The 12505-nt window shown below is 31.8% G+C and overlaps 1 protein-coding gene across 2 annotated transcripts; it reads left to right on the top strand.

The window, feature by feature from the left end:
* Window positions 1-29: 29 nt before the first annotated feature.
* Window positions 30-12234, top strand: LOC106074819 (crossover junction endonuclease EME1-like). Of its 2 annotated transcripts, none has more exons than XM_056018917.1 (9): window positions 30-178; window positions 1778-1942; window positions 2495-2581; window positions 3801-3916; window positions 4695-4812; window positions 6648-6763; window positions 8286-8469; window positions 8882-8935; window positions 9650-12234. In XM_056018917.1, the coding sequence occupies exons 2-9, from the start codon at window positions 1781-1783 to the stop codon at window positions 9758-9760; spliced, it is 948 nt and encodes a 315-aa protein (XP_055874892.1). In that variant the 5' UTR covers window positions 30-178; window positions 1778-1780; the 3' UTR covers window positions 9761-12234. The 2 variants fall into 2 exon arrangements, with proteins under 2 accessions (XP_055874892.1, XP_055874893.1); XM_056018918.1 differs by having other exon boundaries at window positions 33-172.
* The last annotated feature ends 271 nt before the right edge of the window (window positions 12235-12505 follow it).

Raw genomic sequence — 12505 nt, forward strand, 5'->3', positions numbered from 1 at the left:
TTTAACAAGAGAGTAGAGCGGTACCTTTCAAAACAAAATTTGGTAGTTGTGGTCTAGGTCTAGAACTAGAATCTAGATCTAAATCTAGATTTACATCTATCATATATTATCTAGACCTATTAGATCTACCTAATAATAAAAGATCTAGATTAAATTTAAATCTCGATATCTAGTGAGTGTAAGTTACTTAAGTTTCTAGACGTAGACTCGTAGATCTTTCTCTTTCTATTCTAGTGAGTCGGAGTGACTAGTCATTCTTTGATTCTTAGTTCTAGATTTAACTTTTATTAAGTCATTTAAGATTTTAAGATTCTAAATTGACTAAATTACTAAATCTATAATAATATTAATAATAATGACTAGATTCTATATTAATAATATTATAGTATATAATAATACTAATACTATATTATAATTTTAAAATATAATAGACAATATAGACTATAGTAGATCTAACAACTAAACTAAACTAAAGCACTGGGCAGGCATACATAAAATTACATTGATACAAGTTACAATACAATACAAAATTATCAAAATACTGTATTGTATAGTACTATTATATAGATCTACATGATTATTCATGATGTACATACACTTATTTGACTTAAATCATACACTACAGTACATCAGTAGATACTTTAACTTTAGTGATAGATTATTAGATACAAATATTATTAAATATAATACAATTTACAATACAGTATTACTAGTAATAGTATTACGTGTATACATATGAATACACTACAGCCGTTACAGTGATACACTTAGTTAGTAACACTACAATTAGTACAATTAGATATTTAAGATATCTATCAATCATATCTATATCACTACACTTAACTAACTTAACTATAGTCACATAGTTATATACAGTGCTTTTTATGACGCTATATAATTCTCTTCATGGCTCAAGAGTTTGGACAAGAAGTAGAGGAAAGATCATTCTGTTATTTCTGCAAGTTATACGGCCTAGAGTTCATTAGAGTTACCATACGAAAAAAAAAAGGGGGGAGAACAAGTAGTATTCACCCGTCACAAAATAGCAGGGCCAGACTTAACCGTTGTGAGGCCCTATGCGAAACAGATTTCACAGGGCCAAGTTTGGGTAGGGATATGGATAATAAGTGAAAATTAAGAGTTTGTTTTAGGAAATATAATCGTCTTTGCATTTTATTCATTCTTTACCACGTACAGAATTCCTTTACGAGCCTTGCGTGTAGCGAAGTCATACAGTATATCATAAAAATTCTATTTCCTATCTAGATCACGCTCAATAGCAAGAATTACCAAATATTTCAATCTATCTACGAGAATTGTTGACCTCAAGTAATTCTTCATTAGTTTGAGGCATGAAAAGCTTCTTTCATTAGATTCCACAATTACGGGTATGGCATAATGTTGTGTAGGATAGGTGTTTTCCTTATTGAATGACACCCCAAAATGACAATTTTTGTCTATATACTTCAGGAGCTTTGTATGAGTTTTCAGAAAGTTTTAATAATTTCCGGATATTTCCAGGACTTTTTCGTATATTTTGCAATTTCAGGAGATTTCCAGGAGCTCATGGTAAATCAACAGGAGGCAGCGGGAAATATGTTATAAGTAATAAAATGATTTAATTTATACACCTAGAATTAGCGCGGGTCCTATGAAATTGCGGGGCCCACTGTGGTCACATAGGTTGCAGTGGCTTAAGGCCGGCCCTGCAAAATAGCGGCGTATGCTACGCCGCCGGTCGACTAGTGAATATAATTTTTTTAGTTTTGTTTTTCAGCAAATGACTGAACCACTGACCGTATTGGTAGACCCTGCCATCACACCTCAAGAAAAACAGAAAGAGTTGATCTCAAACACATGTTTGGAAATCAATGTTAGGTGCGATTTTGTTCCACAACGATGTGAAAGAACAATTTCATGGATGCCACCACTTTCTGCTTCAGTAAGCCATCTGATGATATTAATGATGTAACATAAGAGCTTTAACTTTGTGTGTGCCTGTGGTGATGATCAGAATTGTGTCTTTAAAAAGGCTAGACTAGAATGGTTGCTTATGTAGGCAGGTTATATTTTCATCAAGAGGGTAGAAGTTGTAAATGAAAGTAAAAAGGTAAACAGCACCAAAAAAAAAATATATTTTGTAAATATAAATAGTCAACTTCATGTTATGTAATGTAGTAAAATTTTTGACATTTTAAAATGTGGGATCTTTAGGACAAGTGTTATAGTGCTGACCAATTACATCTTAGTTTACTTTTTTTTCCTTATACTTACAAAAGTTGTTAAGAAACGGAGTATCCATCTGTTACTTTTTTAATTAGTTAACAGCAGTGTTGGTGTGGCCAAAACAATGACAGCTCCCCACTTTGGACGAGTCATCTTTGGCCCCCCATAGAAAAACACGGAGGTCACAACGTCATGATCATGTTATGTTTTCATCATAAACTAGATTTGAGAATACGGTCATTATTATTATTTAATTGCTTTTCTTTAGTCTTCAGTTTATGAAGATATAACTAAAGAAATTATGGCCGTGCTCAATGCTGAAGAAGCTGTTCAGATGATACAAGCATACATACAGGTTTGCCTTTCTAATATTTTCCTTGGATCTGCCTCATCATCTTAACAACCCATCACCCTTGCTGAAAAATAAGCTCTTTAAAACATGACATAATTTCCATCTGGTTCCAAGTGGTTACCTTTTGAGTTTTAATTACTATCTTCCTTTCATTTTTCACGTCTTAGCTACTTGTTCCTTCAAGTAAAAAAATTCATTTTTTGTTGGACAAACTTTAGTAATTTTTATGATTTTCATGACATTTAATTTCCAGATTAGAGTTTAATCCCAACTCAATTCCAATTTTTTTTTTGGGGGGGGGGGGGAATTCAGAACAAGCACCACTTTTTTCTATTCTTGCAGACCAGTGGGGTAGCTAGGGAGGAGGGGGAGAATTTGAAAATCCCCAGAGCCCCCAAATAAGTGTTTTTTACTTTAAAAATTAAATATTACGCAAAATGCAGGGGCCCCCAAAGAGGTCAAGCCCCCGGGCCCCTAAATGATGGAAACTTCCTAGCTACGCCCCTGTTGCAGAGAAGGTCACAACTACTGGGATACTAAACTAAAGTAGCCTCTTTTCTCCTTTCAGGGGTCACTAAAAACTTAGATGGAAAAAAAAACAGTGGTAAATTATTCAATTAATTTAAAGACAATAAAAAAAGAATATAAACATACACATGAAGTTAAATGTTTCCCCCTTATAGACCATGTAGTCTATAGGCAGATGATGTTAAGGTCATCTGTTTCTTTGACCAACGGTTAACAAGAAAAGTGTCATGTGGCCAGCACAACTACCAAAGGCCTTTACTTCAGGTACTCATTAGAGTTGGGTGGCACCCTAAAAATCCAGAAATTCAAAATCTCTGTCTTCACCGAGATTCAAACCCAGGACCCCAGGTTCGGAAATCACTCAGCCACCGTCCCCCCTACTCATGAATTTTAAACATTTTAAATGAATTATTTGCTGTGTTAAAACTGAGAAAAGTTTTAGGTACAACTAAGTGGGATGTAGAAGTGGCTTGGCTACCTAGCAAGGGAGCTCTGGTTTGAATCCAGACTCAACTGAGTTGTGTTTTTTGCAGCACAGGAACTTTCTCCCAGATACCCCTTCCATTAACAAGTCCACTAAAGAGATTGGACTAGAACACACTGAGCATGAAAGATGTGCTATACAAGAGTAATTTTTTTTTTAAATATAAAAATAAACATGCCTTCTTTGTTTGGTGTTTATGTTTATCTTCAGTCTAAACATGGAGACGCCCAACACATGACACTAACCCAGTGGGTCAGTTCTCTACAAGCATCCTTGCCAGGACACAACATAACTGTATTTATTGTTGGTCTGACCAAATACTTCAGGTATTATCTGTTTTAGTTTTCATGAATCTAGAAATAGTCTTAAAAGAACATTTTAATTAAGAGAAGCTATAATTCAGTAAAGTGTTTTCTAAGTTTTAAAATGAGAGTAATTATTTGTGATTTCTGGGTTTGAAATTATTGATGAGTTATTTAACTTCTTCATTCTGAGATTTTGTATATCTTTGTATCATTGAAGTTCTATAAGGTATCAGTAAAAGTAAAATGGAGGGTTGTCCCTGTAAGGTAACACTATTGCTTAACTTTGGCCCCAGAAACTAATCTAGAAGGAAATTACGGATTATTTCTCTGGCACCAAAATGAAAACTGGATAATAATAAAAATGGCTATGTCTTCGATTCCAGAGATTTAGGATTAGTGCAGAAAACTGGTTTTCTTTTATTTAGATATCTCTTGTAGAAACACTGCAGATATTACCCTTATGCCTAATATCACCTAATGAAATAAAGCTAAAAAATTTGACATGTTTTCATGGCAGCTTTGTAGAGGCTATTTGAAATCAGTAAAACACAACTTAATATTACATATTTACCCCTTCATAACTTTTTCAATGGAAAATCATTTTGATTTTCAAAATTTGTTTTCTTCATTTCTCATTATCTATGCATTTATATCCCTTTTTAATAATAATAAATTCTGATACATATTGTTAGATTAAATCTAAATCACATTTTGTGTAAAAAGAAAAAAAAAATCAAAAATGAGATAATTTTATTAAACATAATGCTTCTCACTGCTGAAATTATTTTTTTACTTTCAGCAATCAAAAATTAAAGAATAAAAGGAACTTCAAGGAAGCCGCAACAGGCCAAGCAACAAAGCGGAAGAAAAAAAATGAAAGATTAGATGAATCAATTTCATTTCAACAAGCAGAAGAGGTAATATTCTTATTGGGCTTCAACTCTGGGTATCATGCTAGAAATTTATTTTGGATTAATTGCAAGAAAACAGTACTTCACTATATTTGCCAGTAGGTTGATATTACTTTGCAAATTGGTCTTGATTCTCATATTTTCTTACAGTAATTTGAATAAACTCAAAATGAATGAAAATATGTCTAAAGTGAAGTGAAATGCAAACTGACTTACTTAATCCTGTGCACTCCCAGGGGAGCCTAGTGCCACAACTACACCTCTCCACTGAACTGAGCAGCTTTCTTCATCTGTTCCCATGTCATTCCAGTATCCTAAGATTCACTGATGACTGACCTCTTCTAGGTTTGCTTGGGTCTGCCCACTTTCCTTGCACATTCCAATCAAGTGCTTGCCTTGCAACACTGGTAGCTGGTTTTCACAGGGTGCAAACTCTGACCAATGTATTTATTATATTTCATTGCTCAAATTAGTTTATTTTATACCTATCCCTAATGGATCCTTTCCTTGAATTGGAATTTTTCAAACACATCATAACTAAGTGACCTAACTCTAAAACAATCTAGTACGTTTTATATCATACACTAGAATATCACAAGATTTTTCTTATTTATTTATTACATTAAGTATGGACAGATTTGAAGTAGAGTAACCATGTTTTTGTACACGTACCCGCAAACACGAATAACCCACACATGCGTATTGTTGTTGATGGTTCTTTCCTTGTAACATCAAACTGATGGTAGACAACTAAACCGCTGTAGGCGCATTATATCTTAACTTAAAATAACTTAAATAACTTCTTTGTGAACAATACTGGATAGAACTTTTTATTTTATTACAAAATAAACAAATTCTTCTTCTTCTTGCCATCTTTTTGCTGCTGAGCTGTGAGCTCTTTTGCAGACTGTGCCAAGGAAAAAATAGTGTGCCGTTTTCTTCAGTTGTTCAGCACTGCCGTACAGGGTGTTGGTTATGTTGGGCTGTAGTGGAAGTAGGGTCTGCCTGAGGTGGATTAGGAAGGGGCATTCAAAGAGAATATGGTTTACAGAAAGAAATTCAACTTGAGATAAAATGAAATCAATATAGAAGAGTAATAATATAAAATGGTATTCTGACCAAAATCTAACTCACTACAAAAGCACGTCTTTTCAGTCTTGCGTTCTAGATTCGTCTGTGGCTAACCAAGACAGCTGACAACAATGTCACTTATCTTGCATCATTTACACTGCATAGCTAATCTCTTCCCACCGTCACCATAGAAACAAAAACACACACTTCATAACACATATACCTGCACAAATTACAAAAAAGTAACAACAAAATCATACAACCTGCATCCTTATATACTCGCAAGTGCACCTTTCGACATTACCGATCTCAGTTGCTGTCTTACTTCTCACTATTACTGGTACTATTTGTTTTGTTGTGGTTTATAATGAGATGGTTCATAAAGCTTTCCAACTATAGGAGGTATAAAGACCCACCGGTATGTCCAAACTTTCCATTATGCTATGTTTATGAGTAAAATAAATTTTGCTAACCCTGCACAGCTGCTATTCGATTGTAAAAGTAAAAACTTGTATAACCGGCGTGTTATAAGCGGAAAGATGACTTACATGATTTTTTTTTATATTAAGGGACAGAACTTTCACCATGAAACTATTAAGTTAACTTGCTTGTCAAACTCAAAATACAAATTTTGAAATAAAGTATAATACTATGGATTTAAATCAATTTTTAGATGTAGTGTACAAGGTATTCTTTAAAGATATCTAGCTGTAACACCGATATTTTCTCAACAAGACTTCACTTTAGTGTAATGGCTTTTTTCCATTAAGGCTTTTGTTGAGCTCCAATTGTTTACTGGCTGTGTTGTACAACAGACTGCCACTTTTGAAGAATTTGTTGGACAGTTGAAATATTTCACAAAATCTGTTAGAGAAAAGCCAGCAAAGTAAGTCCACTTATTTGAACTAAGCATTCATTTCCCTTTTTTTTTTTTAAATGGTTTATTTTCAATGTTCAATTCAAACTTGATCTTACTGAATGCTGACCCTGAAACATGTTAAACAACATTATTTAAAATAAAAGAAAAATTTCAAAAAAGTTTTTTTCTCTCTATCTCTACTAGCATTAAACACAAATTCTATTTAAAAAGAATGTTGACCTAGATCAATCTATTAATAACATCTCCTCCTTCATGGTCCAATAGGAGCTTAGCCCCATTTTCTATTACTTGAAGATGGATGTGAAGTCTGATTTTCACTTGAAAAGCAGATTACAATCAGGACATGGGTATGATGAATGTATTTCAGTATTTGCTCTAACTTCTTAGGCATGTCCAATGATCGACTCCCTTAACAAATTTTGTTTGCGACCTGTGCAGTGGAAACCATTGTCATGGGGTCCAACACAATAGATACAGTCTCAAGAGCTCCTTTAAGGAATACAGAATCAATATCCATGATTGGGAGATCCTAGCTCTTGATCGCTCCTCATGACAGAATCATGTTTCTAGCTTTGGATCAAAGAGAATAGCTACCAGCAAGGATCTATTTATTATATTGTGTTTATTATTTGTTACATATTATTGTGAAAGAAAAATGCAAAGTTTTTCTTTGAATTTATATATGTAGTTTTTTTTTTTTTTTATATATTTTTTTCTCTCTATGCCATTCTCCCAGCGGTGCTCCCATGTACAATCTGTTATGTATTATCTCCATTTCATTCTTTACAGAGGTGATGACATCATCATCAGATGAAAATCTCTGCAAATATATTGTATTAGGAACCCCATTTCTCCCATCAATTCTGCCACCTCTCGGAATCATTAAAATAGTACCGGTATTAAGCATCTTTCCTATACTAAAATATTTCATATTGTAAGGGGTGGAAATTAATTTATTAATGACACTTGTGTGTTACAAATTGTGTTACAAAGATGCAGTAACAGATTACACAGTATGTCAGTAGGAATGTGATTCTAGCATATACTTAAATATCTTTTTTTTTTTTAAATATTTATTAACTTTATTGTTGTGATAGAAATATGTTTTACAGTTGCCCAATTAATTGTAATCACATTTCTGGGCTCGGCTAAGAAATTGTGATATAAATCAAATGTAATCTCATTCTGGGCTTGGCTAAGAAATTGTGCCATCAATAAAATGTAATCACATTTCTGTGCTGCGCTAAGAAATTGTGCCATGAATAAAATGTAATCACATTTCTGGGCTCGGCTAAGAAATTGTGCCATAAATAAAATGCTGACAAGTAAATTTGAGTAAAGAAATGAATGAAACTATAACTATTCATTGACTAGTTGGCATTCAGGATTGTCTGCTTGATAATTTATTTGATACTTTCATTAAAAGTGACAAGAATAAATTGATTAACTTTTTTAGATAGAAAATTTTGTGCCAATTTTTAAGTGGTTTTTTTTTTTCAGTTGATATGGCAAATTTTTTTGCTTTCAGAAAAGATCGGTTTGACAGTGTCTTGTCGTTTTTAGATGAAGCTACCAGTGGCATCTACGTAAATAAACAAGGTCAAGGGCTCAGTAAAGTATGGAAGCACCAACTGATGCAGTACAAAAACTTTGGATCTGAAATGGCAGAAGCAGTAGCCGCTGTCTATCCTTCTCCCTATTTATTACACAAGGTAACAAAGTATTTCATCATTTATACTTTCAGTCACGTCTTCTTCAACTTTTAAAAGGTTCATTAATAAACAAAACTGCAATCCGTTTGTAACACATTCTCCACATTCATTTAACTTGTTAAAGAGTTGGATGTTATGCTGCCTAAACAAATCTCTACAGTAGACTGTTCTTCAAATTTCTCACAATAATGTTAACTCTATCTCAATACTAGCTCTAAGCCTCAAACTACATACATTTATTTAAGAAAACCATCCGCTTGAATAGAATTTTACTTTTTTTTAATGAAATAACCAACATTTCACTTAAAGTTTTCATTCATTTTTTTTTTTATTTATATATTAAATTGTTTAAAAAAGAAGAAACTGATAAAGTTAAATGGTAGCCAAAAACTTTGTTCTTTATTTGTTGTAGGCTTGTAAAGAGAAAAATAACAAAGAAGCTGAAGCAATGATTGCAGATATTAATGTAAGTGATTTCTTTTTAATATGCATTTTCAGAAAGTTATGACTTCACAGACTTTATGAATTCATTATGATTTCTTTATACTCACACACTTAGGATGTTAATAATGACTTTATTTGAATATTATACAATGTGAAAATTTTAATTAATTTTTTTTTTCTTTTGACTATCATGCCTATTTAGGATGTTATATACGACATCATTTAACTTTCTTTTATTAACACCTATTTAGAATGTTAGTAATGGCTATGATCTGTAAATCCTTCAAAACATGACTACCGCTCTAAAATATTATAGGTTGTTTTGTTAATGGGTTATGTACACACAATAAAAAATTTTTTTTAATTGAATATTTCCTTTTTTTTTTTTTAAAGTTGATTTAAAAACAAAAATGTTCTAATATTTGAATGATTTCAAGGATCACCAACTCTCTATCAGTAATAAGAACCAGAACAAGACTATCCCTAAAGATGCAGGAGGACTATTTGTTAAAATGTCTTTTTCTCTGCTCTATGTTGAAGAAGACCAGGAAATTAAACTTTACTATTTTAAACTTTGATAATTCATTTTATTTAGAACATTACCTGTACTCCATAGATAGAAGACTGGTTTCTGTACATTTCTAATACTATAATCTTTTAACTTTCTGGAATTTTTTTTTTTTATTAATTGACAATGCATAGCTTTAGTTTTTTTTTTCTTTCCTTTCTATGTTAGGTACGAAGAAATGCAAGTGTCATATCCACTAATCGTAAGATAGGAAAAGAACAAGCTCGAAGAATATACACATTTATGACATCCAAAGATCCAGACCAGGTTATTAAATAAACAAAATGTGAACATTCACTTCCTCTGAACCATGTTATAAAACTGCATCATGATTTAAATGATGTGACTACAGTTTTTTTTTGTTATGTTTACTTTTTGGTGCCAACCCAGGCTTTTGGTTATGAGAGTATTTACTTAGTGTTTTAGTGTTTGTAAATGTCAATTCAGAGGTGTTGTGACTAAGTGATAAAGCACTAGGCTTCAGAACCAAAGTGTCTCAAATCCTGTTGAAGACGGATTTTTAGGACACCCCTAAGTCTATCCAACTTTAATGGGTACATTAGGGAGTAAAGATTGTTGGTCAGGGTGCTGGCCATGTGACACCCTCATTACCCTCGGCCGGGCACGACATGGCCTAAATTGTGCTGATGTGCCTAAAGTCAAACTCATTACCCTCAGCCATAGAAACATAAACTTTACATCATCTGCGGCTCCTGTAGATCACAAGGTGTGATAGTTGTTGGTCGTCATTGACTTGTAGAACCAAACTGCTGTAGGTGTAATACATCTTAACTTAACTTGAAATAACTTGAGTGACTTCTTTGGGAACAAAACTAAATAGGACTTTAATTACAATACAAACAAATTCCAATTGAGATAAAATGAAATTAATGTAGTAGACTTTAGAAGTAATACAATGCTATTCTGAACAAAATCTAACTCACTACAAAAACACTTCAGTCTTGCAATATGAAGTCATCTCCCTTATCTAAGACAGCTGATGGAAACGCTGTTTATCTTACATAATTCAACCAATCACTAACCTCTTCCCACATGACCACACACTCCATAAGAAAGGGGTATCTGTCCCTTTTTTAAAATGTTATTTGATGTTTGTACATATTTTTAAAAATTCATGTACCAATGGTTACAATAAAATGTTTGAATAATTGTCTATGGTTTTATGTTAATGTATAAAAATAGAGCTACCATTAAAACTTCATGTCTATACTATACTATACTGATTTCATTACTATTGATAGTAATACTGCATTTCTGAACAAACAAGTGAAATAATTTTAAAAGAAAACAAGTTTACTTTGACGAACAAAAATTGTGTATAATTCTTTTTACAGTAGAAGTAGAGACAAAATAAAAACCAACAGGAAATACAAGTACAGCAAACTTTTAGAAAACAGTACAGCTAAAACAACATGCTATGACTAGGTCATCGCCAGTCACGCAATACCAGTTAGAGGCTATCACATTACATTTGATCATACTAGAACGGAGATAGTGTAATCTATAATGTCTCCAGAAATTTATTTTTTTTTTAAATTTCAAAACACTATTCTATTCTGCATGCTCTACTTGCACTTTAGAATTTGATGTTTCACTTTAAATGAATGTATTTTTTTTTATCACTGTACCAGTCCATGATATAATGAATAGGCTAATTTGAGGTTATATAATGACATTTTACTATAACATATGGGTATAAATACTTAGCTATGATTTCAGTAATTCCAAGTAGTTACAATCAAAGGAAACAAAATATTTTAGCCTTTAGTCTAACACGAACATCAGCATGATTACAAGTACTAACAACAAAAATAAGTTTAACATTTAATCTTTTCAGGAAAAAAAATCCTAAGAGATACAGTATAGTAATGATTTGTGTACATTTCTAAAAAAAAAATGTGATTAAACTATTAAATATTATTGCCCAGGGCTTGTACATGTAACAAACTTTTTGCAATATCAAATATAAAATATTTATAAACATTTTTCAATTTTGGTTAGAACAAAAAATATTTAATTAAACACTTGAATTTATGCAAATAAAATTTAAAAAAAAAAAAGTAATGTGACATTTTATTCCCAGATAAAAATTAAAAAATGTAAGAGTAGTTGTCCTACTCAAACAGAAATGATAAAAATGGGACGGAATGTGGATAAAATAAATACATATTTTCCTAACAAAACAAATAAAAAGTGAACATAAAATAACCCAATGTCATCATTCTTTTCATATTCTTTACATAGAGATTACTTCTTTAAAAAAATTCATCTGTATTATAAGTAAATGCATTGACATCTGCAGTGTACAAAAATATACATGCTACATTTTTTTTTTCTTACTTAACTAAACAATCAACTGATAATCCCATAGGCAATTTTCACAGCACAGTAATAAAGTTTAAAGGAATGTCATAGAACATTTTTACACAAGGCTTACTATAAATAAAAAAAGGACACTACCTTGTGACAATAAGATCACATTGTAGAGTTATTTTTTTAACCACTGATTCTTGTTAAAAAGCCTTGTCCAAAATCAATCACTCCCTTTTTGTTCTATAACAATAACTATAAACAACATTTAAATTTCAGGGATATGGTGGCATTAGTAGTAGATTGCTTTTCTACCAAGCCAAAGGTTTTAGCCGAGACATATTTTTACTATTTATTTAAGGCAGGACATTTAGTCTTAACTACATGAGTAAACTTTAAAAATCTTTAAAAAAAAAAAAAAATAGCTGATGAAATAAGATCAACTGAAATATGATAATTAATTAAAATTATTAACTAGCAGAATAAAGTATAAATTTGAAAAAGACAGTGTAGACATTCTGATATATTGAGCTATAATCTTTAAGAAAAATTGCTTTGGACAGAATGAATGTATTCTGAATGAGTTTATAGTGTCTATTTCTCAGCAACTTTTGTGCTAAATTTATATTGTTACACCAAGACTAAGATTTGCAAAGAAATATTTCCTTACCTCTAATATGTTACAATAAATTT

The sequence above is a fragment of the Biomphalaria glabrata genome, chromosome 2 (genome assembly GCF_947242115.1).
Source record: "Biomphalaria glabrata chromosome 2, xgBioGlab47.1, whole genome shotgun sequence".
Classification (NCBI taxonomy): domain Eukaryota; kingdom Metazoa; phylum Mollusca; class Gastropoda; family Planorbidae; genus Biomphalaria; species Biomphalaria glabrata.

Bases quoted from the DNA above. Each gene is read 5' to 3' on its own strand.
- LOC106074819 (XM_056018917.1), top strand. From the start codon at position 1,781: ATGACTGAACCACTGACCGTATTGGTAGACCCTGCCATCACACCTCAA. The intron at 4,813-6,647 runs GTAATATTCTTA...TTTTCCATTAAG, and splicing joins CATTTCAACAAGCAGAAGAG to GCTTTTGTTGAGCTCCAATT. The intron at 8,936-9,649 runs GTAAGTGATTTC...TTTCTATGTTAG, and splicing joins CAATGATTGCAGATATTAAT to GTACGAAGAAATGCAAGTGT.